The following is a 26,460-nucleotide window of genomic DNA, read 5'->3' as shown; positions in this document are numbered from 1 at the left end:
CGTCAGTCATTTTGGTCATTGACATCTTTACTTGACAATGTTGTTTTATAAAAGTGGTATCTCCCCTTATTTCAAAATTATTTATAGAAATACTTAATTTTATTTGTATATTTACTATAGTTTATATATGTAAATACTTCATTTACAATAAATACCTACTTTCACTGAGTTTCAATACCATTCTAAAATGGTAAAAAATTAAAACAATGACTGGTCAGCTTACAAATATACATAAAAGAGTTGTTTCAATTAAAATATTGTATAATTAGATCAACATTTATGAAGTGCCACTTTTTCATATAAGCGATTACCTCTTAACTTAGAATGGCCCTTAACTTACTTAAATACAAATAATATAAGTTAAATAAAAGTGTGTAAAAATGTACTTACATTTTGCTCGCCTACACCGGTTTCTCCCTCCACCGAGAGCCCCACAGCACACTCCCGGCCAATAATGCCCAATATTTGTTGGGAGAGTGCGGAGGGTTCAGGAACCAACGCAGCGTTTCCTGTTTTGGCTCTTGCCATCCGGGCTCGAGCTGCTTCATCTCGAGCCTTTTTTTTGAGATCACGCCATGTCTATAAAAAGACAATACATAAATATTGTTATTTGGCTATAACTCTGATTCTTGATATATTGATACAAAATGATATAATGAACTTGATATAAAAAACGAAAGGAAAACTACTTTTGTATTTAGTACTTACGTGCTTCCATTGCTCCACACTTTTTTGAGGGCCCAGTTCTGTCAACAGCGCCTGGAGTTTGGCCCACTCAGCGTCCATACTTTGGGCGCCGAGTGGGCTGGTGTATTCACCTACGGCGAATAGCGGGTTGGCGGCCATGTAGTCCACCAACCCTTTTATTTGAACATTCGTGCTCCGAACTCTAAAACAGCATTCATAAAATTCAATGAAGGTCTAATATTGTGAAAATAAGAAATTCTCTTTAAAATAAAACGATGGGTAGAACACTATTACGACTAAAATATTAAGTTTGAGATTAGACTTACACTTTTCGCTTCTTGCTAGTCGAACTCGCCATTGTTCACGGAAGATTTGAATAAAAGTAAGTTTAAATTTCCCCGTTGCTCTAAAACTTTTAAAAGTGCCTGTTTAAAATTTGACACTGACATTTCCAACTTAAAAAAAAAAATTGGCTATCTCTTAATCTTAATACTGCGAGAACGGGACAAAGTTATCGTGGCTAGTGACGTCCGTTTTTAAGGCTGACTATTCACGCTTTTTCCAATTATTTTTGTACCGATTCAGTGTTGCAACAAAAAAAAAGTTTGTTCCATGTGTAAATGGCCACCCCGGCTAAGTCGCGCGCGGGATGGCTTTCTCTCGTGGAACTCTTTTCTCGATGTGCGAACTCATGCTACCAAAATCGAGAAATTGACAGATAAAGCTATAAATTTGTGACAGGCGACTGCTGTGTCTCGCGGCGCGAGTTATCCCGCGGGTAATCATGTGCTAACCGTGCTGCTACATCTGATCAAACACGTCGCCCACAATGACGTCAAATCAAACACTATCCATAATATACTGTTGTAACCTACATAATTATACTGTTTGTGGAGACTGGTCTATCCAAATTAACACGAGCTATTAATAATACCGGGTGTGGCTTGTAATATGAGCAAAAAATTTAACTGTAGGCTGTACTCCTCATACTGATCAACATTTGTTCGGCGACTTTAAAAAATAACTTGTAGTTTGATTTTTAATACACTTTAAACGTTATTCAAAGACGCAATGTATTGCGAATTTTGTTATGTTTAAGGCTTGACAAGCAACGTCAATCACAATGAAATGGCGTGGCGATGGCGTCCATTGAAGATAATATTTATTTTGTATGTAGAATTCTTCTTCTTCTTCTTTGTCGTCACACTCTTGTCAGAGTGGTCGTGGTCGTCATGTCAGGGCCGGTGGCAAGCTTCACAATCCGTCGCCATTCCTCCCGTACTGTAGCCCTTCTTGTACATTCGTGGAGTGGTTCATTGAATGCATTTTTGACTAGGTCTGACCAACGCATTGGTGACCTACCGCGCCTTGTGCCTTCGACTTTTGAAGAATAGGGAGTCTAAATACTTCATAATTTTTAAAAGTTGTTGAACAAGTGTCACCGTTTGAGGAGTACAATCTATGTTTTAATTATTTGCTCGTGTTACAGGTCACATACGGTATTTAGTAACATTATTTTCGAGTATAATTAGCAGCGGTCGTACAAAAAGTGCGGATGACGTCATTGAACCACTTATAGGATGATTTCAAATAGTATTTTTGATTTTCATAAACAATTATCACTTATCATTTATCAACCTCTTTATTAAACGATATCGCCACTTGAAATGAGTAAGTACGTTTTTGACTGACACATTGTCAATCAGATGAACAATAAATTGACTTCGTTATTGTTTAGCTATTGTATCTTCACGATTATATTTAGCTAAAATTTATATTTACTAATGTATAAGAAAACGCTCTAAAATGTCATCTTTACTCGAATATTGTGGCAATTTTCCGTTTTTGGAGGTACGTGACAAACACGTATACTGCTCTTGCTGTAATCAAGATATACCAACGAAGGTAAGCAATATTAAAAGACATTTATTCGTGAAATTTATTTTATTCACTACATCACCCTACCACCTGTATTATTAATTCCATGGATTTATTTACGATTATTTTGTTACTTCATTAATACTACTTTGTTACTACATGTCACACGGAAGTTTAAATACAAACTCAAACATCATCCTGTGTGCAAGATTACGTCATTTTTACGTCATCCGCACTTTTTGTCCGACCCCTGCTAATAATTATTTCAATTCAGTACTACAATTCTTAATCAGTTATCATAAGTTCTTCTCCCTCCGGCAGTGGTTCAAAATAACTATCCACCATAGCATCTCTGACCTCAGCCACAGTCTTTGGCAGCCAGTTTGGCCGATCAGTCCTCTCCAGCAGCAGCGACCTTAGACCTTCCTTCCCGTTGTAACTGTTGATGCAGCGAGACAGCACTCGGTGCTCGAGGATAAAGGCCTGCTTCAGGTCCAGGTCCTTCCAGAGTTGCAATGCGCGAAGAGCCACCTTAAGCGAAGTAGGACATAATGGTTCGAACAATTTCAAAGTCTCATTAGACCAAGGGTTGTCAATTTTAGTCAGTCGCGCGAAAATTTCTTCTACAGTATCAGCAGAGAAACAATAGTCGATATCCTTTATGAAAGGGGTTAAGGAGAACTCTCCAAGTGTCTCACTGTATGTGTGACAACAGGCTTCTATATCCTCAACTTTACAATGACATAAATCAACTTTTAAATCTTCTAAGCGAGCACTTGGTACACAGTGCGTCGCTATACCAGATAACACAACATCTTTACCTTTTAAACGCTTCCCCAGTTAAAGCCAAGTAGTAACCCAAATGGTTGTCCAAACGTGGCATAAAATGAAGAGAGGCTCCGTCGGGAAGCCAGCCGATTCGACACTCTGGCATGGCGACTATTGCACGATCCGTAACGACTGTATATTTGCAGCAACTGCCAAGCATTAGTATTGCTCCGAACGACATACCATCCAACAAGGATATATAAGGCACCTTATTTCTAGATACACGATATATATTGTTCGCCTGGGTCGCTATACCTGATTTTATTGTAGGGTCGTTGCTACCCAAAAGCCATTTGAGATCTGTTCCGCCACAGAAGTTGTCTCCGGCACCTTTTATGATGATTCGAGACTGAGTCCGCTCCCAAGCCTGCAGCATGATAGACAACCGCGCTATCATACTATACTCTATCAGATTGAATCGCTTCGGTTTGTTCAATGTAACCACACCGGCGTTTCCAATCTCCTCAAATAATATCTTGGGTTCATTAGGGACACTCGTCTTTATTCCTTTGGTCTAGCCAAGCATTGTGAATAATGATTTTCCGTATAAGTGTCTGATGCGCTTTCTATAGTTAAGAATGGCCATAGTGATGCTTTTTATTTTGACTATAGTTCGTTTTTTTTAGCATTAGAAAGAACTCCGCAGAAGCAAGCGTGTAGTTTTTATGAGGCTCTTTAATTGTTAATAATTATTGAATTATCTAATGTAGCATGGTCAGTACATATATTTTACTTTAAATTATTACCGCTAAAAGTGCCGGATTTGGAACCACAAGGATACTTCTGCCAAGTTCTTTCTAATGCTAAAAAACACGGACTATATGCAAAACTCTGCAATGCCACCGAAGAAATACCACCCAAATTAAAGATAGCGGATGCAGACGGTGCAGGTGTTGGTGTTAAACTATCTTACGAAAAGATTACATTTTACACTAGGTACTGCACTGGCAATTAACTAGACACGAATACTCGTGACTGAAGAATCATTTCATGGGAGTCCATAAAATTCGGACACGAATTTCGTTACCACGTTTGCATCGTAAAGAAAATAATAAAATAGCACTGATAGCATAATACGAGCTGGCGGGCATTATTTAATTTTCAAAAATCCAACCTCCAATAATTCTATTTCTCTTGCTGAAGTCACTGACGCCATGGTGAACAGCTACTTTGATCCTCTGCCGGAAGAACTAACGCTTTATGATGAAGTAATTTCAAACTATCTAGGGTTGACGCTTTTGTCCTAACTTGTTTAAGATGTTCTTGATAGTGTTTCTGCACTATATTTTATCATATTTTTACGTTAATTAAAATTGTATTTTTAATGCCTAACTAATAACATTGGCCATCATAGCAATCCAGCGTGGCAACGCTGCCTGCGTGATGGGTACCCTACCACGGGCGCAAAATTTTGATAGGTATTTTTATGTTTTTAGCTTTAGTTATCTTAATAGTAGTTAATTTTAGTTTTATATTATTACTTATTATACAATAAATGAGTTATTAAAAATCCCCTCATTACATTTACATATTAAATCCCAACAAAAACATAATGTGAAATGAGAACTATTAAGTTCAATATTAAGAATATGTGTCGTTGTTGACTCGCCGACAAAAGAATTGAGATCTATAGAGTTTTTACGAATAGGCATATAGGTAATATATATTTATCTGTTACTTTTTCAAAAAATTGGTTTGTTGTTAAAAACTAGCCAAGACAAATCCTTTATAATTTCCGGATTTTCTACACAACACAGAACTTGGCACCCATATAGATCTCAATTCTTTTGTCGGCGAGTCAACAACGACACATATTCTTAATATTGAACTTGGCTCTTATTTCACATTTATGTTTTTGTTGGGATATATATCATTACTATTTGTACAGAAATTACTATAGTAAGTATTCTATTCATCATCAGGGGTCGTACAAAAAGTGCGGATGACGTCAAACCACTTATAGGATGATTTCAAATAGTATTTTTGATTTTCATAAACAATTATCACTTATCATTTATCAACCTCTTTATTAAATGATATCGCCACTTGAAATGAGTAAGTACGTTTTTGACTGACACATTGTCAATCAAATGAACAATAAATTGACTTCGTTATTGTTTAGCTATTGTATCTTCACGATTATATTTAGCTAAAATTTATATTTACTAATGTATAAGAAAACGCTCTAAAATGTCATCTTTACTCGAATATTGTGGCAATTTTCCGTTTTTGGAGGTACGTGACAAACACGTATACTGCTCTTGCTGTAATCAAGATATACCAACGAAGGTAAGCAATATTAAAAGACATTTATTCGAGAAATTTATTTATTCACTACATCACCCTACCACCTGTATTATTAATTCCATGGATTTATTTACGATTATTTTGTTACTTCATTAATACTACTTTGTTACTACATGTCACACGGAAGTTTAAATACAAACTCAAACATCATCCTGTGTGCAAGATTACGTCATTTTTACGTCATCCGCACTTTTTGTCCGACCCCTGATAATTAGGTACCTACAGAGTACCCTATTAAGTAACATTTTATGATTTTGGATAGAAAAACTCAAATTTCTCGAATTCTAGATGCTAGCCCTCAACTAAATATTAGAGGCTCATTAATAGCCAGAAGCCTGGGTATACTTAAATACAGACAACCACAACCAGTTAAGTTTTCAAAAATACGTAGCAGAGTTAACCAAATGATGTTTCTCTAGATTGAAAGTATTGTATTAATTAAGAAACCTTCTAAATAAAAAAAGTTCGCCTAAGTAAGTAAGTAGTAAGTTATGCGAATCGCTCATATTGTCAAAATTGAATTACGGCGATATGCATGCATGGTGTAAGCCTCGTCTGACTAAATGAAAACTTCATGTTTTAAAGAATGGAAAATGTTATTTATTTACATAACAATAATAATCGGAGAAATAGAGTTCAAATATATAAAGAAATAATAAAATGCTTTATTGCACACTACAAAATAAACGGTATAAAAGTATGAACAGGTACAAATATGTAGGTAACAACAGGCGGAATTATCGCTAAACAGCGATCTCTTCCTGACAACCTTCAGACAATGAGAAGGCCAAACAAATTCATGTTAACGGGTGCTTGCGAAAATAAAACAAATAATAAAAAACATATATTGTATACATACATAAATATTACCATACATAGTTAAATATGAGTAAGTAAGATTAAGTAATTATGTAATTTTCTATTAATATGTAAGATATTTATACAAATGTAAATATTTTGTTAATTTAGTATTTAAGAAAATTTGCTGTGCCCTAACAGGGTATTATGTACTGACTTTATTTTATTTAACATCTGTATGTAACGAACATGATTGCAATAAATAAATGAAATGAAATGAAATATACAGAGGTATTTTAGCTTAATATCGACTCCGTAGTTTTCTTTCATTCTATCATGCAATAAAAATTCCGAGGTGTGATTATTAGTCCTCAGCGCTAAGAATTTGTTATTTATAGTAGACGACCGGTTCTCCATACGGGTTATCCGCAGATGGTCTAGAACGCAAAACGACTAGTGTGTTGTTTTGCCTAAATCGCAATTAGTCTACATCGCAAACGGTCTAGAACGCAAAATCCCCTCTTTTTATATCACCACATTTTACATAGGTAGGTTAGGTTCGTTAGGTATCTTCAAATGGCCGAAGGCCAAACAGCAAAATATAGGAGCCCCGCGGAAACGGGGCTCCGTCGACATCGCTATAAAGTTAAGATAAAACGGAAAAAATAATTCGGGCATTTTGCGTTCTAAACAGTTTGCTATGTAGACTAATTGCGATTTAGGCAAAACAACACACTAGTCATTTCATTCTATCATTTTGCGTTCTAGACCATCTGCGGATAACCCCTCCATGGGACAAACGTAGTCCCTATATTCGTAGGCTACGTGTATGCCTCTTATTTGTGTTAAGAGCCAACAGGAGTGGTCATTTCTCCATACAAACGTACTCTACTGTTTCCTCCGTGGGTTTTGATGCTAGAGCAATGATTTTTTCAACACAGATTAATACTGTCAATATCTGTGTCGGACCGTTTTACTTTTTTAAGGCCAAAATGGCCTCATTGACTATGTCGCAATGAGAGGCGTAGTATGTATTCAAAACTGATATCAATTAACCATAAAAGCAAAACGGTCCGACACAGATAATTTCATAATCATTTCCAAAGCTTACGATTGGTTATGTTTTGGAGGAGGAAACAGTCGAGTACGAAACCTCGATTTTTGAGATTTTTACGCAGGATTTTTCGCCTTGTCCTTATCGCACTAGTTTTAGGAGCCGCTTCCGTTAGCGAGACGGGTATATTTACCTAAAATATTTAAAACTCAGCTCCTGTTTCGTCTTAAGCTTAAAGATGACTCACGGTCTACCGTGTAAAGCACCACGTGATCACCGATCAGCCGTCATACTGCCGTATTCGAACTTCAAGATATTCACAAGAGACGACACGTACTAGATCCATTCTAGATTAGATACGTTATAGTTTAGATATCAACTAGTTCTCTTTTGCAGCGCAATTCGGGCAACCAATGTCACTTTTGCGTTAGATAAGCAAGATATCTATTAGATGTGAATTGGATCTCTAAGTCATATCCTGTGGAAATCGTTCAAGAGTATCTCCAGGATCGCGCAAATGTCAAATTAGACAAGTTAAATCTTAAACATATCGTTATCGTATCTTGGTGATGTCTAAAAGATATCTAATAGATGTCTATTTCAATATCCATAGAAAATGATATGTCGGACGCCTATGCCCGGGCACGGCCCGGTCTAGCGTGAGCCTTTAGAATAGTCGATAGGCAACTATGAAGTGAAGAGTTGCATTAGATCAGCAGCTGTAGCTTTTCCCAGGAGCCTCTTTGATAGCACCGTTAGTAAGCAGTAAGTTGGTGTGAACTGGGGTTATAAAAGTTCATGGATTTTAGTTCAAGTATACGCAAGTGTAATAAGTGTGATAAGTGTAGTTTAGTGTAAGTGTAGTAGTGTGTTGAAGTGCGTGTTGTCACTCGTCTAGTTTTAGTTTAGATGTAGATTAGTTTTAAGTCAGGTACCCACTGAAAATCAGCGTCATGGCTTGCCGTGGCATTATGCTGAGTGGGGATCCTGTTTAGCATCTAAGTAGTTTATGTAACTTGTTCTGTGTGTTATTCTATACCCAGATGTTAAATAAATGTATTTCTTCTTCTTCTTCTTTCTTCTTATATTGTGCTTGTTCTTGCCAGATAGTTAAGAAAACGTAGAAGCATTAAATGTGCGTAATTTTATTAAAAGTTACATCGATAATGAAGGTTTATTTAACAGCATAAAGTACTAATTTAATTTCATTTTGGAATAACGTGTTTTTCTTTAGGTATATCACTACACCGTAGAACAGTCTCCCGCCTCGTCTGTCTGTTTATATGTTCGTGATAAACTCAAACACTACTGAACGGATTTTCAAGCTGTTTTCACCTATCAATAGAGTGATTCTTGAGGAAGGTTTAGGTTTATAATTTGTTAAGGTTTTGTGTAACCCGTGCAAAGCTAAAGCCGGGGTGGGTCGCTAGTATTATATATCTAGTAGTAGCAGTGATCACTTTATTGTACACAACACAGGTTTACAAAAATAATTTACAGCAATGGAAGTACAAAGGCGAACTTATCCCTATAAGGAATCTCTTCCAGCTAGCCTTCGAGTAGATGAGAGGAAAACTCCAGTCAGGTCGGATAGACAAACATACGTTTACAGTAATATTTAGAAAAGGTAAACTATCTATAACGTATTGTCAAGTCAAAAATACATAAAAAATATTATGTAATAAAATACATACTAGCATACATACATACATGCATACATGTATATGCATAAACATTGATTTAGGATGTATAACTAAATAGGATTCCAATAAAAGTTTGTAAAAATAAAACATAATGTCTTCCCAAGCTTAACTTGTATTGTGGTTTCATCGTGGTCGAAGCGGCTTTCAGCGATTCTTTTGTTTTCCACCAATCTCAACTCTTTGTCGATTTTGCAGTCTCTTAGCACTTAAAATGGAAATTAATTCGATTGCCTTCGGGCTCCTACAAAGGCTTGGCAGTTATATTAAGGCTTCACTAAGTTTGTGCATTGTTTGTCGTTCTATTGTGGGAAAAATTCCAAAAGATATCTTCGATAACTTTTATTTTATTCTAGTTTTCAATCGGGAATGGAAATGCGGCATGAATGTTATTTGAAATGCATAAATATGTCCGATATAATTCAATTTCAGAATGGGAGAGGTTTTAAATCGTCGAAATCTTTGTTTTTATGAACTTCGGACATTTCGTAAAAAATCGGGGATTCGAATTCAGTGATCGCTGGACCGATATATTGTAAACTTGTTTTTACTTATTTGATTCCCATTCATTCATTTTATTTTAATTTTTATTTGGTCCTTATGTCATTAAGTCAGTAATTTTACTGTCCTGGAAAAATAGTGGGAAATCTTGATTTATTATAGTGACTTGGGGATTTTTATAGAAACTAGTGCATTAACTCGACAGAAAGCGACATCGAATTGGATGTAGGTGAATCACTGATAAAACGTGTCAAATATGCCTTTATATACCGATTTTATTAATAATTATTGATTATTTTTTTCCGTGTCACTGGTTTCTGAAAACAAACAAATTTTATTACTCATAGAAATATGATTTACTCAATTAGTTCCCATGGGTACTCCATATATGAAGTATCTTACGATCTGCCGCAGACATAAATATCACAAGTTCACAAAAGTGTTATCGTGATGTCTTTATTAAACTTAACAAAACTATGCTATCACTCAAATTAAGTTGAGACAATTACTAGATAAATATAACGTTTCTTGAATCCGGCAGCCATCTAAATTATCAAGAAGAATGTAAGAAGTCTTAACCTCCTATTCATATGGTCATTGGTGACCTATATATACACGATTTTGCACGGCCGTAATAGTACATTACGAATATTACGATACAAGTGCGAAAAGTAGGAAATTTGCAACGAGTGGCGATAAATCGAAACACGGCTGAAGGGAAGTGTTTTTAATCGACACTAGTTGCGAATTACGTTTTTGCACGTGTATTGTACAACGTTTTACAGTACATGGCTTTTAAAATTTTGACATAGGCACGTATTATCCTTAATCCCGCCCTAGGGCAGTAAAGTATCACCATAATATATGTACTGTAAATATTATGTCATTTAAGTAGCTAGTTCGGACGCGGCAGGCCCAGACGGAGATGGCGGGACGACCTAGACACCTTTCTTAGTAACTGGCTAGAGCAGGCGCTATGTCTGGAGTAGGGTACATCGCCAATTACTAGCCACCCCCCAATTACTGGCCACTTAATTTGATTTCTATTTATAGGTGAACAAAGTTCATTTTAGTATATAAGGTACGAAAATCCAATTATTAGCCAGTTTTCAATTACTGGCCATCTATTCCAAAAATGAATTCTATTTACAGATAAATAAAACTCATTTTCAGTATAAGGAAAATGGCCAGTAACTGAAAGTTATCCACAACCCACTCGTTCAATAACTGGCCGCCTCTTACAAAAATGAGTTCTATTCACCTATACACAGAATTCATTTTAGTATAGGTGGCCAGTAATTGAAAACTGGCTAATAATTGGCGATGTACCCTATATCATAAATATTGGACAATCTTCATTTGTAGAAACAACAAAGTTCTATCTTACCTTTGGAATCAATTTGGTCCCAAGGCTGAATTTCCGTTGACATAAACCAAGCAAACACTCCGTTAGTAATGAAGATGATAGTAGCCATAAGAAACATCATAATACGCCACTGAAAGCGGTTTTTCTGCAAAAAATATATTAGGTTAGACTTCATAACCTCATAACCACTGAAACTTTTATCTTATATCAATCTACTAGTAGTATGTAAGCATAACTCAGTTATAAATAATGTCCCAAAAATAACGCAAGATTTAAATTTAATGGAAAACAATTATTTTTGTGTTATAATATTATTTATTGATAATATCATATCATTAAATACACTAAATATATTAATGCGTGGAATAACACGTCGAGCAAATGGTCTCCACGGCTTTGCTACATATTAGCCACTCTTTCATCAACATTTTCCGTGACCATTTTGCACAAATTCGGCTGATTCGATGTTGCCATTTGAACGGCTTGTCGTATAACCCACTATTTTTACAAACCCTAAACATTCAGCTGTCAAATACTTGTATTTTAGGGTTGCCAGCACTAAAATGCAATAATGGCGGCAAATTAAAATCTTGCATTCTTTTTGGTACACCATTTACCAAATATTAAGGACATGTCTTCTAAATACATAAATAAAAGTGAATATGTCTTGACATTTCATATGAAACATTTATCAAATATCACACTTACCACGTCGGTGACGATGTTTGAGATTAATATTGGCTGCGAGAGAGAAGCGAACGATGTCAGTGTGTTTCCTAGTGCCATTAGTGATCCACTGAAGTTTGGAGATAGGTCTATGTAGTTCAACTAGAATTGATTGAAATACAATTAAAAATACGAAATAATCAGATTGTGTAAAATATGATAATTATTCAATTATGAATGTTCAAACGTTAGGAATAAATGTTGATTGATGAACGGAAAGCGGATGGTTGGCCCAAAAAACGATGGATGAATTGTGTGTAAGAAGATAATTATGAGAAAGAAAGGAGTGAGTGCTGAGGTGACGAAGGATAGAGAGGAGAATGGAAGAGAAAAACATATTGTGGCGACCCCACATAACGTGGGATAAGGGCAGGAAGGGAGAAGAATATGATATTCTTTATAAATAATATTTTAATAAACGCATACCTATAAAGTCAAGGAAGCAATAAAAGTAAGCGTGTAATGTAGCAACGATCCAAGAAAGTTAAAAAAATATTGATGCTTACCATCCAACCGACGTGGACACCGGCAAGCAGTCCAACTCCAAGAACAAGCAAAATAACGGCGAATGTACTGTTTTCAGTGAACGACACTGCCACAAGGCAAAGTGCTGGTCCGATTTGTGCTGTACAAGGAAAAAATTTAATAAAATGGAAAAAAATATATTCGGCAAGCGGGTGTAGGTACAGTATGGCTGTTAGATCAATTTGGTGAAGACCATCAAGAGCAAGAACTCTCGTGTTTGTATAATGTATGTCGATCATACATAGTCAGAAACGAAGAGCTTAACTCCTTCTGCTCTACTTCTGTAAGAGGAATATGTAACAGCAAGAGTTCTTATGCACTCATTGATCTTAGTTAGTAAGTAGTTACCTAGTAGTAGTGATCTAAAATTATTTGTGGACCAGCTGACTGTCAATATGAAAATTGCTGCATATTTTGAAAAGGATTATTAATATTGTAGTGTGTTGAAATTGTAAACCCGAAGAAGAAATATCACAAGGAACCCTAAAAATTATCTCCTGTCTATCTTCTTGGTTTCAGAGTGAGAGAGAAAAAAATAAGTTTTAATCTTAGACGGTTCAGACTAATAATTATTTTTGGGTTCAACATCTTAGAACAACATACCAATACTGTTGGATGCGATCCTTGCTGTCTTTAAAGTAACGATGCCTCTGTTGGTACAATAGTCGGACACTACCCCGTAGACTACAGATAAGATAATACTTGCGATATAGGGTAAGGATGACAAAATGCCGCTCTGAAAAATAAATGTCACGAGTTGGTTTTTTAAAAATAAAACCAACTCTAGTAAAAACTAGTTTGACCAAGATAAGTCTGCAACGCACATGGAGTGCAAGTGTTATTTAGACGTCATAGTTTTATAGAAGTTTGACGTTACAAATAACACTAGCACTGCGTGTGCTATCAAAATCATTGCAGACTTATCTTGGTCTCGATCAATATTGACAATGTGGAATTTAATACATTAAATTTTAACTATTAGAGCAAAACAATGTGTAAAAATGTTGCAACTCCAGAAACAGGATTATTCTTGACAATATCCTACTATTTATTACGTTTTTAATATGAAACTTATACGTACGTTTTTAATGTTAAAACCGAGTATGTAGAACATGTAAGCCGGTGTTTGAGTCAAGAAAAAGACGAAACAGACTCCAGAAGCTACGTGTGCTGCAAATGCTCCCCAAACGTGCTTTGAAGTCAGAATATGCTTCCATGGAATTGTCATCCTCTGAAATACAACGAGTGGCATATAAATAAACAGCAATTTTAAAAATAGTTTGATTTTTCTACTGACAAGTATGTATTTACGTAAAAAATACATTATATAAAAATTGTACAATATCCATCAAAACTAACCTTTTTTATACCATCATCAATTCTTCCTAAAATGAAGGTTTTCTCTTCTTCACTTATATTTTTGTGTTCGGTTGGGGAATTAGCAGAAAACATAGTTAGGAGTATAAAAGCCGCAATGCACACGGATCCGAAAAACCAAAACGTGGCAGGCCATCCCGCCTTACTAGATGATAATGCTCCACTTGATTGGAATGCTATAACTGTGCCTATTGTCGAACCTGGAATGCAATGATAACAAAATTTTACCACTGTTGGTATAGTTTTAATTATAAACCATTCAAAGCATATTTGTTGTGTATGCCTGCTGCTGAGATTATTAGAAACCGAAGAATTTTAAAGGCCTCGTCCAATTTTCATAACATCTAGCCATGTTTGCACTCCTCAACAATAAAAAACCTTGAGAACTTCCAGGTCATCTTATTTAATCATTTCATATATTTTGCACCTGAATATATATAGCTGGCAAATCTGCCTCGTTCACTCGCTGGCGCCCATTTAGATAGTACAGTCTGTATGCTAGGGTACACTCCTGCTTGACTTAGTCCTTGTATCACCCGGCAGGAGCATACTGCTTTCCATCCTCCCTAAAATATTGAAACCAAACTTATGTTACCTATACGACCCCCGTTTTGTTTATTGTGGTTCCAAAATCTTCAATATAAATATCGTTAAGGTTCATACACTATCTGCCAGTAAGTAGTATTACATGAATAATAATTATTGATATTCATTTGTTTACTCGTATTTCAAGTTTTATATCATTTAATTTCATTAATTCACCTTCAGTATACTATAAATAATATTAAACATATCCAATTATACTGGTGAACTACTTATTTTATGTTTGTTTCTCATAGTTAAATTATTAAAAAAATATTGATTGCAAATTTTAGGCCGGTAACAACGTTGACATTTAAGAAAAAATATGAAATATGATTATTAATAATAAACTAAACATACAAAACTATTACAATGATACAATAAAAATGTCTTACCCATGCAGCCACTGAAGGAGTCATAAGGGAAACTACTCCGTTAACTAGCATGCATACTTGCAGAGGTATCTTCCCTCCAAAACGTTGGGCAACCATTCCCATAGGAAACATCATGAGAAAGTAACCTAAGAAAAATGAGTCTAAAATCAACTCTTGAATTGATTTTGGCCATTCATAAGTCTGTAAATAATACAAGAATTTGAATAGGTACCAAGGTTTTGAATCCAATTTAGGTATAACTATGAATGAATAACAGATTTCGGAGTGAATAATAGAAAATACAACAAAATCCTAAAATATCAAAATTAAAGGTAATTGTACCATATAAACATCCCAAATACTTTCAGATGTTTCATTGTCCTTGCTTAGTTTTGAAATAGTTCCATTTATTTCAGATTCCAATGAGTTTGTTCCATTATTGTTTTCTTCTTTCACGTCACTGATATCAACTGTATTATTGTAAATCCTTTCATTTATGAAACCACTAGAATTATTAATGGCATTACGTGGTGTTTTAGACATGGCAACTACAGTTAGACCCATATGTGCTCGTGCCGTATAAGCCACTGTCAAGCTGAGCAGTAACAGTGCAACTTGTACATGTCTAATTCCATAACCGTAAGACAGAGGTATCTCTGGAATATCTGCAATAAACAAAGATGTAATATTTAACTAGTGTCTATTTTAGACCATGGTAATAACCACGTACCTCTTCCTAAAACCCCAAAAAAGGAGTGAATAATTAGCTATTATCTATTAGATTAGTTTTTTTTAAACCTTTAACCTACGAATTGTGAATCCGGCTGCCACGTCACAGGCATAGCCTAGTGTGGGACAGGATATTGATATTTATTGTTAACAAGGTTTTTTAAATAAATGTTATTCTTATTCTTATTCTAAGGGTAACTTTACTGTCCTCTTATTTGGTATCTTCATAATGTACTTACTATCATTAATAAGTTCTCTGGTCGGCACCTTTTGATATTCACTTTCCCGTTCACTTTCCTTCATTATGTCAGTACGTAATATCTAAATAATAACATTAATTTTATAACAATAATGCTGCCTGCTAGCAGGCCTCTATGCAACAAGTTAAAATGAGGTGGTAAGATAAAAATATTATTTACATTATATCTGTGTCGTTAGTATAATGTGTTTAGAGTTATCTTATTTAACTTGTAATTAACTTGTTTGTAGTGTACGTTAATAACTATATACCTACTTATTCTGCTTTGGCTTCCGATTATAGATAGCACTTTTATTGGGTCATACTTACGTGTTACAAAGGTTGCGATTATATTTTAAATCGACTTCCAAAAAGTCAAGTTGCTACCCGTTTCATAAATTATTTATCGTCGCTTTTAATCGTCGCTTTCATTTCTTGTTAAAAGTGTTGTTGTGATATCGTCTGGTCTGGTATAAGTAGCCTACGCTCGTTGTATATTAGAGTGGTTCAAATATTTTTCTTTTTTTAATTCATTTTTATTTCATTTGTGTGAATCATGTTCATTATTTATGTAGATTGACAACTAGGGAACACATTTAATTATTTTATTAAATATATTTGATTTGTGTTTTTAAGTAACTACACTTTTTTAAAGCAAAGGTGGCGGGATTGGCTTGGGGTCCTAGTTGAGAGACTGTGCACAATTAACACAAAAGTGGGATGAATGGAAAAAAAAAATGGATGTATAAAAAAAAACAATTTACTCTATTTTAAAACATTAACGATCCATATTTAATACATTCCGTTCGGGTTCATTTTTTTCCACAGTTATTTCGGTAGATTTTTCGACTGCAACATTTTCTTCATCTGAAATAATCATCAAATTATTCTATTAAAATTACCGCAAATGTGCAGAACAATACAAATACACCAATAAAATATAGTTCAGTATGTGTATAAAGAGATTTAGTAGGCAAATCATTAAACAGAAATGTAGTAAGTACTAAAAAAACATGTTCTAGGTACTTCATACTCTCACTGTATTATTTTTAAACACATTTGCTCTGAATATAACGACATATTTAACTTTAGCAAATGATTAGTAGTTTCATAATTTTTTTAACAGACTCTACAAAATCAAAATGTAATTTTTAAAGTTATACCAGATTAGAGATAGTTAAAACAACTGATGTTAAAACAAAACATTGAAGATAAATAACTATTGATGAACCTACCATCGATCTGGTCCCAAGGTTGCTTATCAGCAGACATGAAGATGACGAAAACTGCATTGCAGACGGATGTAATAGTAGCCATGACAAACAGGACAATGCGCCACTGATGCCGATCATACTGGAACAGAAGATTTGACAAAATTATTATTCGATAATAGATATGAGCGCCGCGCCGGCGCGCCGCCGCCGCCGACAATAGTTTCGCGCCGCCGCCGCCGACAATATTTTCGCGCCGCCGCCGCCGACGCTGCGCTATCGGCGTGGCATCGGCGTGACCTTGTTAGATACTACTGCTTTCACAATCAGAAAATATCTAGTTTAGATCTTTAACGGCGCCAGTCAGAATAGCTAATAGACATTTAAAAGGTATTTTAGGTCCATATAATTCAAAAATATTGATGGTAAATTGAAACTTTTCTGTTTGTTAACCGCGCTACTAGTGTTAGGGCAACGAAATGACTAATTTTGACAGCTGGCTAACTCATTTTCATTCACTGCGAATTTAATAATTGCAAGAATGGTTTGAATGTTTTCAAAAGGTATAAAAAGGGGTTAATTTCAAGATATTAAGCGTTTTAACGCCTAAAGTCCGGCCGTTGGCTTCGCACGGAAACGCACGAAAATGGAATCGGGTCTCATTTAAGCTTGGCCATTGTTCAAATTTCAAGCTTTGCTTTGCTTCGCTCGCATAGAAGTAAGACGCTATCTGAACCTCCAAGTTTTCGGCCCTGTTAGGAGCCTAACTTTCGGCCTTGCTTTCAAAATGATTGGTCATTGGTTCTTCTCCGATCTTAGCTCCACTGCAGCACGGCCTTTGGCCTCGGACGAATGCACCTGCAGGAAAGCTCCAGGTCTTTAAAGTGTCAATGTGATGTGTGTGTGATGCCCTCGGTCTTTATCGGCCTTAGGACTTGCTTACACTGGATCAATAGTTCAATTCCAAGCTCGGCTCTCTTGCACCTTGGCCTTCGGCCTCGCACAGAAGCGCACCGTAATCGGCACTCCGGGCATTCGACCGTCAGCCAAGCTCACACTTGGCGTCCGATTCTATGCTTCATACAGCTTGGCAACAAAGTGTAGAAATTAAAAAGTGGCAACACTGTAGTGTCGTCCCTTTCAAACCAATTTATATAAGAAAACGGGATGACACCTGCAGCTCAGCTTCTGGTCTCGCACGGGAAGGCGTCGGAATCAGGTCTTCAGTGTTAGGTGGAACTCGGCCTTGGATTTCACTTTTTGACATAAATCGGTTTCTTGAAAACCTATTATTATATGTATAAGCCTATACGGTGTCCCACTGCTGGGCAAAGGCCTCCCCCCCCTCGATTTCCATTCGTCTGTTCGTCTTGGTTTTGAACAATCTCCGGCCAGTCGTTAAGATATACGTCCAGGTCTTCCCGCCATCTCCGCCTGGGCCTACCAGGTCCTCGCCCGTCTTGCGGCACCCATACCATGGTTATTTTGGCCCACCTCTGTGGATGCATGCGACAGACATGGCCGGCCCAGTCCCATTTCAGCTTAGCGTACTTAGTTCCAACATCAGTACTTGTTTTTTCGGTAAAATTTTGGTTTCAATTCTTTTTTCATTCATCCAAGGTGTTTCAAGGTCACGCCGCCGATTCGCCGCCGCCGCCGACCGATTTTGACCGGCGCGCCGCCGCCGGCTAAATGCCTATCGGCGCTCATATCTATTCGATAACCAGTGATAAGATTACATTATGATTGCGACTGTAGATGTAAACTATATTTCAGCAAGAAATAACATTAATACTTACTTGATGCATGTTTAAACATAAATTTTTATTAAAACTAATAAAAAATACAGGCCAGCATTATTTGATATTTGATATTTATTGAAATCAAATTTTACAGCATTACAGCTAACACCATGGGCATTTCCGCAGGGATCGGATCTGGGGGACTATTTGTGTTAGTTTTAATTTAGTTTTTATTTAATTGTAAGTTATTTTATAATAAGGTTAGATTTAGATGCGTTAAAATATTTTTTTTTGTGTAACAATTTTTTTGACATTAATAGAAATAAGAGAATGATAAAACTATAACAAGTAAATATATATTTTTATATCCTGTAATAATATTTTTTGTACGTAATAAATGTCTATTGTCGGAATTAAAAAAAAATACAAGGAGTGTAACCAAATTACAAAATCCTATTATTATTATCTTATTCTTAAATTGACTACCTTTAGGAACTTACAGTATACATTTATGATGTGCAATGGACTCTTTAATGATTTCCGTACTATGCAGTGTCCGTCTTGTGACGAGAAACTTACCACATCGATGACAACGTTAGATACAAGAACGGGCAGTAAGGTGATGCCGATGGTTGAAAAGGTATTGCCAGTGGCTATCAAAGAACCGCTGAAGTTAGGTGACAGGTCTATGTAGTTAACCTGAAAATTTAATATATTTGAATTAGGTATACTTAAATATAATAATTTTGATTTTGCTGATTTCTCAAATATTTATCTAGCGGATTATTTTCATGTTCAAACTTAAAAATGTCAATTAGGTGACCATTTTATTTGCCAAATTTCATGAATCAATCAAGGAATACGTAAATATTATCTGACATGATGGAACATGAAAGTGCACCCGTGTTCAATCATGTTAGCTCTTTACTCGATCGAATTTAGGCATCTGTTCTTTAATTGCGAAACATTATTTGCAATTGTCTTTTCACTATTGAAGGAAACTCTTTATTTTATTTTGAGGAAAAGGACGTGATAGATGACGACGTATAATAGCAATGAAAGAAAATAACAAGAAAGGAATAACATTCGATAAATCTTACCATCCATCCAGAGTGAATGCCTGCAGTCAGTCCCACTGCCATGATCAACAGAAACACCGCTAGTCCACTATTGTGTGTGAAAGAAACTGACACCAGACACACTGCTGGACCCCATGCAGCTGCACAAAATAAGAAAAACTAAGGTCAAAATTATCTGTAAATTTGCAATTTTCGGCAATTGCAGAAAATTTTACACTTGTACTTTTAAGTTTTTCTTATTTACTCGTAATTCATGTTCATTATTATAAGATGTTTTTGTAAAGATGTGTCACGCCGAGTTTCTTGCCAGTCCCATATTGTGATACCCTCCTCCAGTTGAGGAGGGATTGAAATCTTCTCGAGGCAGCGGTGTACTTAGGGTAAGAGCCGGTGTAGCTTTACTTTCGTTCATAAGCTCTTTATAATATGCCCACTTCATAAATCTATCTTTATCTTTATATTTATCTTTATGTCTTACATATCCAAGATATCATGACGTACCAAGACTGCTGCACACCCTACGCGCATTTTTGGTTGAGAGATAGCCCCTGTTGATGCAGAAGTCGAAGAAGACTCCAAAGGCAATATTAGCGATAGAACTCGCTATATAAGGCAGTGAGGATAGAAGTCCACTCTGTCGTAGAAAAATAAACGTTAAACACTAATTGCACGTTGTGATGTATGAATCTTTATAAAAGACTTCACACGGATGCGTGGCAGTGTGGCGTCCTTTACTGAGAGTGATACATCACAACGCGTGTAGGTTGCCTAAGCTAAATCTGATAGTTAACATACCTAAGGGATTTTTTTTAAACCATTTTGCGTTCATATTTAGTAGTACCTTTAACCTACTGGCTTTCAATTACCACATTAAACAATACCAAGATAAGCTAATTATCGCTTGATTAAAGGTTAAAAATTAAAAATATAGGCCATATTCGTACAAAAAACAAAAATACAAGACATTGTATGAACATAAAAGAAAAGCTAACAGGGATTTGAAGAGATTATAATTATTCATGATTGTCACTCCAAATGGTGAATAATAAGTGATAATTATTTGTAGGTATAATTACTTACATCTTTGACATTAAAGCCGAGTATATAGTGCATGTATGATGGTATTTGAGTAAAAAGAAAGACGAAACAGATCCCGGCCGCAGTGTGAGTAACGAATGTAGACCAGACGGGTATCGATGTGAAGATATGTTTCCATGGTGCCTTGGCAGCCTAAAACAATAAATGTCTCATGGTGATATCCGTATCGCGAGAGAATTAACAGTATATGTACTTATGTATTGTCATGGACTTAATAAAAAAGAAGGCATATACTTATAGCACATAATTTATACATTTATGCTTGTTTGCTATATTGAGGGTAAAGATATAGTTACGGGTCTTATCTAATTAACTTCATAATCATCATCATCATGAGGCTATATTAGTCAACTGCTAGACATAGCCCTCCCTTAAAGAGCGCCATAGCGCCCTGTCTTCAGCTTGCCGCATCCAGCATCTGCCTGCAGTCTTTCGCAGATCGTCATCGTACCTGACCGCGTAGCCAAGATGCCGATCGCTTACGCTCCGTAGCGATCGAAACGCAACTGTCACTGTCGCACGAATATGGAAGAGTGATAGAGAGAGATAATGCTTTTCGTTGTCGAAGCGATAGCGATTGTAACCTTGGCTAGGCCGGCAGGTCGGAGGGCGTCCTACACTACGTTTGCCGAAGTTGTGGTCTCCACTCACTAAAAATTTACTAATTAAAAATTATTTTAAACGGTTTATATACAGACGTATTAGTAAGTCGAATAAACGCTTGACATGTTTCGATCCAATTTTCAAGGATCAGGCCAGAAGTCTGGAGGAGGTGGTCAGGAGGGGGGCTATTGATGCATGAAAATTGGATCGAAACATGTCGAGCGATTATTTGACTTAATACGTAACCCGTGTAATAATAGTAAGTAACCCGTTTAAAATAAATTTTAATATGTTCGGGTCTCACTGGAGTTTTTTAATTAAATTATTTGATCAAAGCTGGTATCCATTGCAGAGGAGGTTGCATAATAAACCTAGTTCTTAATCACCTTTTTCTTTACACCATCATCTATCTTGCCCAAAATGTAGTTTTTCTCGTCCTCGCTGATAGTCTTGTGAAGATCGGGGCTGGCAGCGCCGAAGACGGTTAACATTAGACAAGTCGCTATACATAAAGCGCCTGTGATCCAGAAGATACTAGGCCACCCTGCGGCAGTGCTGGCCAATAACCCTGCTATTTGAAAGGCAATCACTGTTCCTAGTAAGGTTCCTGAAAATAAGAAGTACCTTTTGTTGAATTAATTCCACGAGTGCATCTTCTAAATATCAGACACTGGGTACAGACTACATTTTGAGAAAATAAATAACGAAATGCAAAGTGAAAAAAAAAATTGTTCAAATCGTATTATCGTATATATGTATAAATAAATAAATGTATCTTACCAGTGTATACAAAACTGCTAATAGTGGCTTTTTCACTGACAGGGACCCACTTGGCTAGAAGGCTGTGAGCACTTGGGTATAGACCAGCTTGGCTTAGTCCTTGGATGACTCGACAACAGTACACGGCCTTCCAGCCACCCTGAATACATAATGGGGGAGGCCTATGTTCAGCAGTGGACGTCTTATGGCTGAGATGATGATGATGATGATGATGATGAATAAATAATTATTTTTAATACGTTAGTGCTAAGTGAGTAGGTACTTGTCACGAAGCACAGTAATCAGGAAAAGTTTAGTTCTTAAGTTCACGATCCCAACCTCATAAACCTCAGAAATGCTAATATACAGAGGAGAGATATAATTATTTTCTGATATATGTATATTATAACCCCGTTCTCAAAGGGATAAGTTCGTCTTTGTACTTCGCTTTTCCTAATATTGTACCAATATTACTCTTTATATGTGTTTTGGTACAATAAAGATTTTAATACTAGGTACTACTACGACTTATTAGCCTGCAATTTATAAAATAATCTGTATTATGAAATAAATAAATCTATCTATAATCTATTATATATATTCTAGTATATTTTTCAAATAACAATATCTTACCCAAACAGCAACGGACGGAGTCGCTAAAGTTACTATTCCATTTATCAGCAGACTTATCTGAAGTGGCAGCTTCCCGCCGAAACGTTGACAGATCATGCCGGTGGGAAACATGGCGATACAATAGCCAACAAAGAAAGCACCCAGGATCAAATCATGTATAGGTTTTGACCAGTCGTACGTCTGGAAGGTGATGTTAAAAATTGAAACTTTTTTTGAGCGATCTTAAAACTATTACTTTGATTTTAAATCAAGTCCTTTGAAATTGAAAACCATGGTAACATTTGTACCTATAGTTATGACTAAGAAAAGTCTGCAGTGATTTTGATAGCCCACGCAGTGCAAGTGTTATTTATACGTCATAATTTCATAGAAGTTTGACGTTTAAAATATCACTTGCACGCTGCGGACTTTTCTTGGTCTAACTCTAAGATGTTAAAACTATTTTGCAACACTGTGATAATACTGATAATAGGTAAACTTACCCGATAAACATTCCATATACTGCCTTCACTACTACTGTTTAAAATAAATATTTCACTCCCAGCGCTAGTAATATTAAAATCTAAAGCATCAGTTATATTAAGTCCTGTTCCATTTGCTTCCATAACTGTCATATTCAATCCAGGTTTTTCATGAGCAATGACACTGGTCATCGCTACTATGGTGACTCCTAGGTGGGTTCTTGCCATATAACCAACCAACATGCAGATAAAGAGAATTATGGCTTGGACGTGACGGATTCCATAGCCGTAAGAGGGAATTTGGGTTTCTTCTGAAAAAAATAAAATAAAGCATATACCTTGTTACTTAAATACAACACTTCCAGGAATCCCACATTTTGCAGATAATTTGTTCAAACTGACCATTTTCACTTATTACATCATTTACTGGCACTTTCTCGTAAACTTGGTCCTCCGTGATCGCCATTTTGAAAAAAAAACGTGTTGCAATAGAGCTTTGTTCTCATACAGTATAATAAATTCTACACGAGGAAATCAATCTGAGGCAAAGAATGCCAAGATAGCGCTAAACAGATGCGGAAGTTTGCTTGAAAACGAAAATAATGATATCAAATATATTTAAAGATAAAACAATATACTGTAAATATGAGGTCGGTTTTCATACTTTGGATCAATAGGTTGAAAATATAAACTATGAGGTATTGAAAATAAAACTTGGTAAATTAATAAAAATACGAGTATAATTTATAGGTATTGAGTTTTGAAAAACTAGTATAGCGATATGCGAGTGTAATAATTTGTCCCAAATCTGCATTTTCGAGCAATCTTCTCATTTCGGAAGTTTATTCTCGATGCGATCTAAAATTCAATCACAATCACAATCATTGGTGGTTTAGAAAAGAAAAGGTTTTGATCGATATTGCCTTAAAATTCACGCCTTTATTTTGGTCTCACAAAATAGTCATGCTTTGTCAGTCTTAACTACTTCCCCGGGTTCGATGTATACTAATGGCCGACAATAAGTACGTAGGTATTAAATATCTACAGTTACCTATCCATTTGCCATTAGCGTTAATAGCTTTCTGATATAGTTTAATCATTTGCATCGAGCGATAATACTGTTTTAATATGTATGCACGGATTATTAATTTATCGTTTAGTTAAGTGCGATTACTATAAATGTTATTTACTGTTTCAGTAATTTGGTATACTACGGTCATTGCCAAGTATACGGAATGGATATAGGTAGTCAGTACAGCAAAATAGCTTATAAATGTTATCTAGATTTTTATAGTAACAACTAAAGTGTCAAGGCGCTTCCGAGGTTTTCATCGACTTTTGACACCTTTTGAATTGTATCTCCTTTTTCTGGACTACAGATAGAATTATAAGACAAACGGTTATCGGTTCTTCAATCTTTTATCTCCGGTTTTGTCTACCGGATTTTGAAAGAAATGAATACTTATTTTTTTATGATTTTTTTAAACATTGTCTAAGAAAACACTTCTTTTTTGTATCTAGTTGGCTGTGAATGATCTTAGTACATGTATGGAATTTGTATCCATAAAAATAATTATTTAAAATAAGTTTAGTTAGTTGTATGCAGTCTGTTCCAGAAAAGTGTGTTCTTTAGTTTCCATTATCTAAATCAAATGTTACTATCATCATTTTATTTACTATAACGTAGCAAGTTATACTAATAAGGATTTAGATAGTAGGTAAAATATGACTACCAGCAGTAGGAATATTATCACTTGCTTACTTACCTACTTACTAGTTTGGAGCTGCAGCGTTTGGGAAACTGTGTTCCAAGGTCTTCTGCTCGCATGACCTAAAACTGGCCACCAAAATTTCTGTGTACATGGCGGTTGTGCTGCCAAACCTTTTATACTCTTCCGAGACGTGGTGCGTGTACCGTCATCACATTCGTACCTTAGACCGGTTCCACCTCAAATGCTTGCGTAAGATCATGAACATCAAATGGTCTGACCGAGTGCGAAATACCGAAGTTCTGCGACGAGCCAAGGTCGGTGGAATAGAGGCTTACCTAATGCGTCGACAGCTTCGGTGGTGCGGTCACGTATCGCGTATGGCGGAGGAGAGAGTGGCGAAGCGCATCTTTTTTTCTGAACTAGAGGAAGGTAAGCGGAAACTTGGCGGACAACTCCTCCGATACAAAGATGTTCAGAAACGACACATGAAAAGATGCGACATCGAGCCCTCTCAGTGGGAAGGTTTGGCAGCACAACGTCCTGAGTGGCGCAGGCTGGTCCATGACAAAGTGCATGGTTTCGAGGAGCAACGTAAAGTTGACCTCGACGCTAAACGCGATGACCTGAAAGCGCGCCAGCCTGCTTCCATTCACTACCACTATGTGGCTGGTGTTCTCACGTGCCCTCAATGTGCGCGGAGGTTCACCTCCAAGATCGGCTATGTCAGCCATATTCGGGCGCACGAGCGCCGAGCGAACTAGGAGTCGAAGTGGTCGCCATGGTCGAAATCGGCCGGAAGGATCATCATCATCATCAGTTTGGTGCGATGACCAGTCGACGTCAAATAGATGTTTACATCTTTCGCCCTATTATAAAGGAATAAGGTGCAAAAGTGTAAACATATCTTTGACGTCGACTGACCCAAAATGGGTCTTGGTCTCCAACACAAGAGCACGCCATTTTACTGAGTGGAATATTATCACATTATGATATTTCCACGATCTGCTAGGAAATGTGGCAATAGTATTCTGATAGTCTAAATCTTAATTAGAAAGTGGGACATAGTTGTACATCTAAACCTACAATCATCATATAATCAATCAATATCAATAATAATATAATCAAAACACGTTTGCTTGTTAATTTTTTAATTAAATAACTACTACTTTGAACAGGGCGTGCAAACAAATAAAAGAATATAAAATAGAGCTTAATAAATACTTGACGAACATTATTTTGAATATAATCGGTTGAGCCATTAATGAGTTTTTTCCAAAAATGGTTATGGTAAAGTGTATGGTCTTTAGGGTTCCGTACCCAAAGGGTAAAAACGGGATTCTATTACTAAGCCTGTTTGTCTGTCTGTAGACAGTTGACATTTTGATTGAGATTTATTTATATCACAATATACAATTATGTATACGTATTTCTGTTGCCGCTATAACAACAAATACTAATATACAGAACCTTCGGTGGTCGAGTCCGTCTTGTA

The 26,460-nt window shown here is 36.1% G+C and overlaps 3 protein-coding genes across 4 annotated transcripts; all 3 read right to left on the bottom strand.

The window, feature by feature from the left end:
* Positions 1-2,850: 2,850 nt before the first annotated feature.
* Positions 2,851-3,790, bottom strand: LOC134669892 (3-hydroxyisobutyryl-CoA hydrolase, mitochondrial-like). Its single transcript, XM_063527509.1, has 2 exons — positions 3,649-3,790; positions 2,851-3,359 (listed from the first exon to the last, which is right to left on the bottom strand). Exons 1-2 carry the CDS (start codon positions 3,788-3,790, stop codon positions 2,851-2,853), a joined length of 651 nt encoding a protein of 216 aa, XP_063383579.1.
* A 6,220-nt stretch (positions 3,791-10,010) lies between these two features.
* On the bottom strand, positions 10,011-15,802 carry LOC134670333 (putative inorganic phosphate cotransporter). Of its 2 annotated transcripts, XM_063528134.1 has the most exons (11): positions 15,672-15,802; positions 15,046-15,368; positions 14,725-14,904; positions 14,175-14,313; positions 13,730-13,947; positions 13,452-13,601; positions 12,974-13,106; positions 12,352-12,470; positions 11,828-11,947; positions 11,141-11,264; positions 10,011-10,070 (listed from the first exon to the last, which is right to left on the bottom strand). In XM_063528134.1, the coding sequence occupies exons 1-11, from the start codon at positions 15,733-15,735 to the stop codon at positions 10,039-10,041; spliced, it is 1,602 nt and encodes a 533-aa protein (XP_063384204.1). In that variant the 5' UTR covers positions 15,736-15,802; the 3' UTR covers positions 10,011-10,038. The 2 variants fall into 2 exon arrangements, with proteins under 2 accessions (XP_063384204.1, XP_063384205.1); XM_063528135.1 differs by lacking the exon at positions 13,452-13,601.
* Positions 15,803-16,448: 646 nt separating this feature from the next.
* On the bottom strand, positions 16,449-23,734 carry LOC134669891 (putative inorganic phosphate cotransporter). Its single transcript, XM_063527508.1, has 11 exons — positions 23,659-23,734; positions 23,278-23,567; positions 22,796-22,975; positions 22,184-22,322; positions 21,790-22,010; positions 20,783-20,932; positions 20,204-20,336; positions 19,724-19,842; positions 19,203-19,322; positions 16,906-17,023; positions 16,449-16,537 (listed from the first exon to the last, which is right to left on the bottom strand). Exons 1-11 carry the CDS (start codon positions 23,720-23,722, stop codon positions 16,449-16,451), a joined length of 1,623 nt encoding a protein of 540 aa, XP_063383578.1. The 5' UTR covers positions 23,723-23,734.
* Positions 23,735-26,460: the final 2,726 nt, after the last annotated feature.

The sequence above is a fragment of the Cydia fagiglandana genome, chromosome 13 (assembly GCF_963556715.1).
Source record: "Cydia fagiglandana chromosome 13, ilCydFagi1.1, whole genome shotgun sequence".
NCBI lineage: Eukaryota > Metazoa > Arthropoda > Insecta > Lepidoptera > Tortricidae > Cydia > Cydia fagiglandana.
Note: the sequence above shows the minus strand (reverse complement) of the source record. Positions and strands in the feature narration are given on the sequence as shown.

Bases quoted from the DNA above. Each gene is read 5' to 3' on its own strand.
- LOC134669892 (XM_063527509.1), bottom strand. From the start codon at position 3,790: ATGATAGCGCGGTTGTCTATCATGCTGCAGGCTTGGGAGCGGACTCAG. The intron at 3,360-3,648 runs GTATAGCGACCC...TATCTGGTATAG, and splicing joins CGACCCTACAATAAAATCAG to CGACGCACTGTGTACCAAGT.
- LOC134670333 (XM_063528134.1), bottom strand. From the start codon at position 15,735: ATGAAGGAAAGTGAACGGGAAAGTGAATATCAAAAGGTGCCGACCAGA. The intron at 14,314-14,724 runs GTAAGACATTTT...TCAATATTTTAG, and splicing joins CTCCTTCAGTGGCTGCATGG to GGAGGATGGAAAGCAGTATG. The intron at 10,071-11,140 runs GTAAGATAGAAC...GTTTGTTTTCAG, and splicing joins GGACCAAATTGATTCCAAAG to AAACCAGTGACACGGAAAAA.
- LOC134669891 (XM_063527508.1), bottom strand. From the start codon at position 23,722: ATGGCGATCACGGAGGACCAAGTTTACGAGAAAGTGCCAGTAAATGAT. The intron at 20,337-20,782 runs GTAAGTAATTAT...TTTCTACGACAG, and splicing joins TCGGCTTTAATGTCAAAGAT to AGTGGACTTCTATCCTCACT. The intron at 19,843-20,203 runs GTACGTCATGAT...TATTTTGTGCAG, and splicing joins TAGGGTGTGCAGCAGTCTTG to CTGCATGGGGTCCAGCAGTG.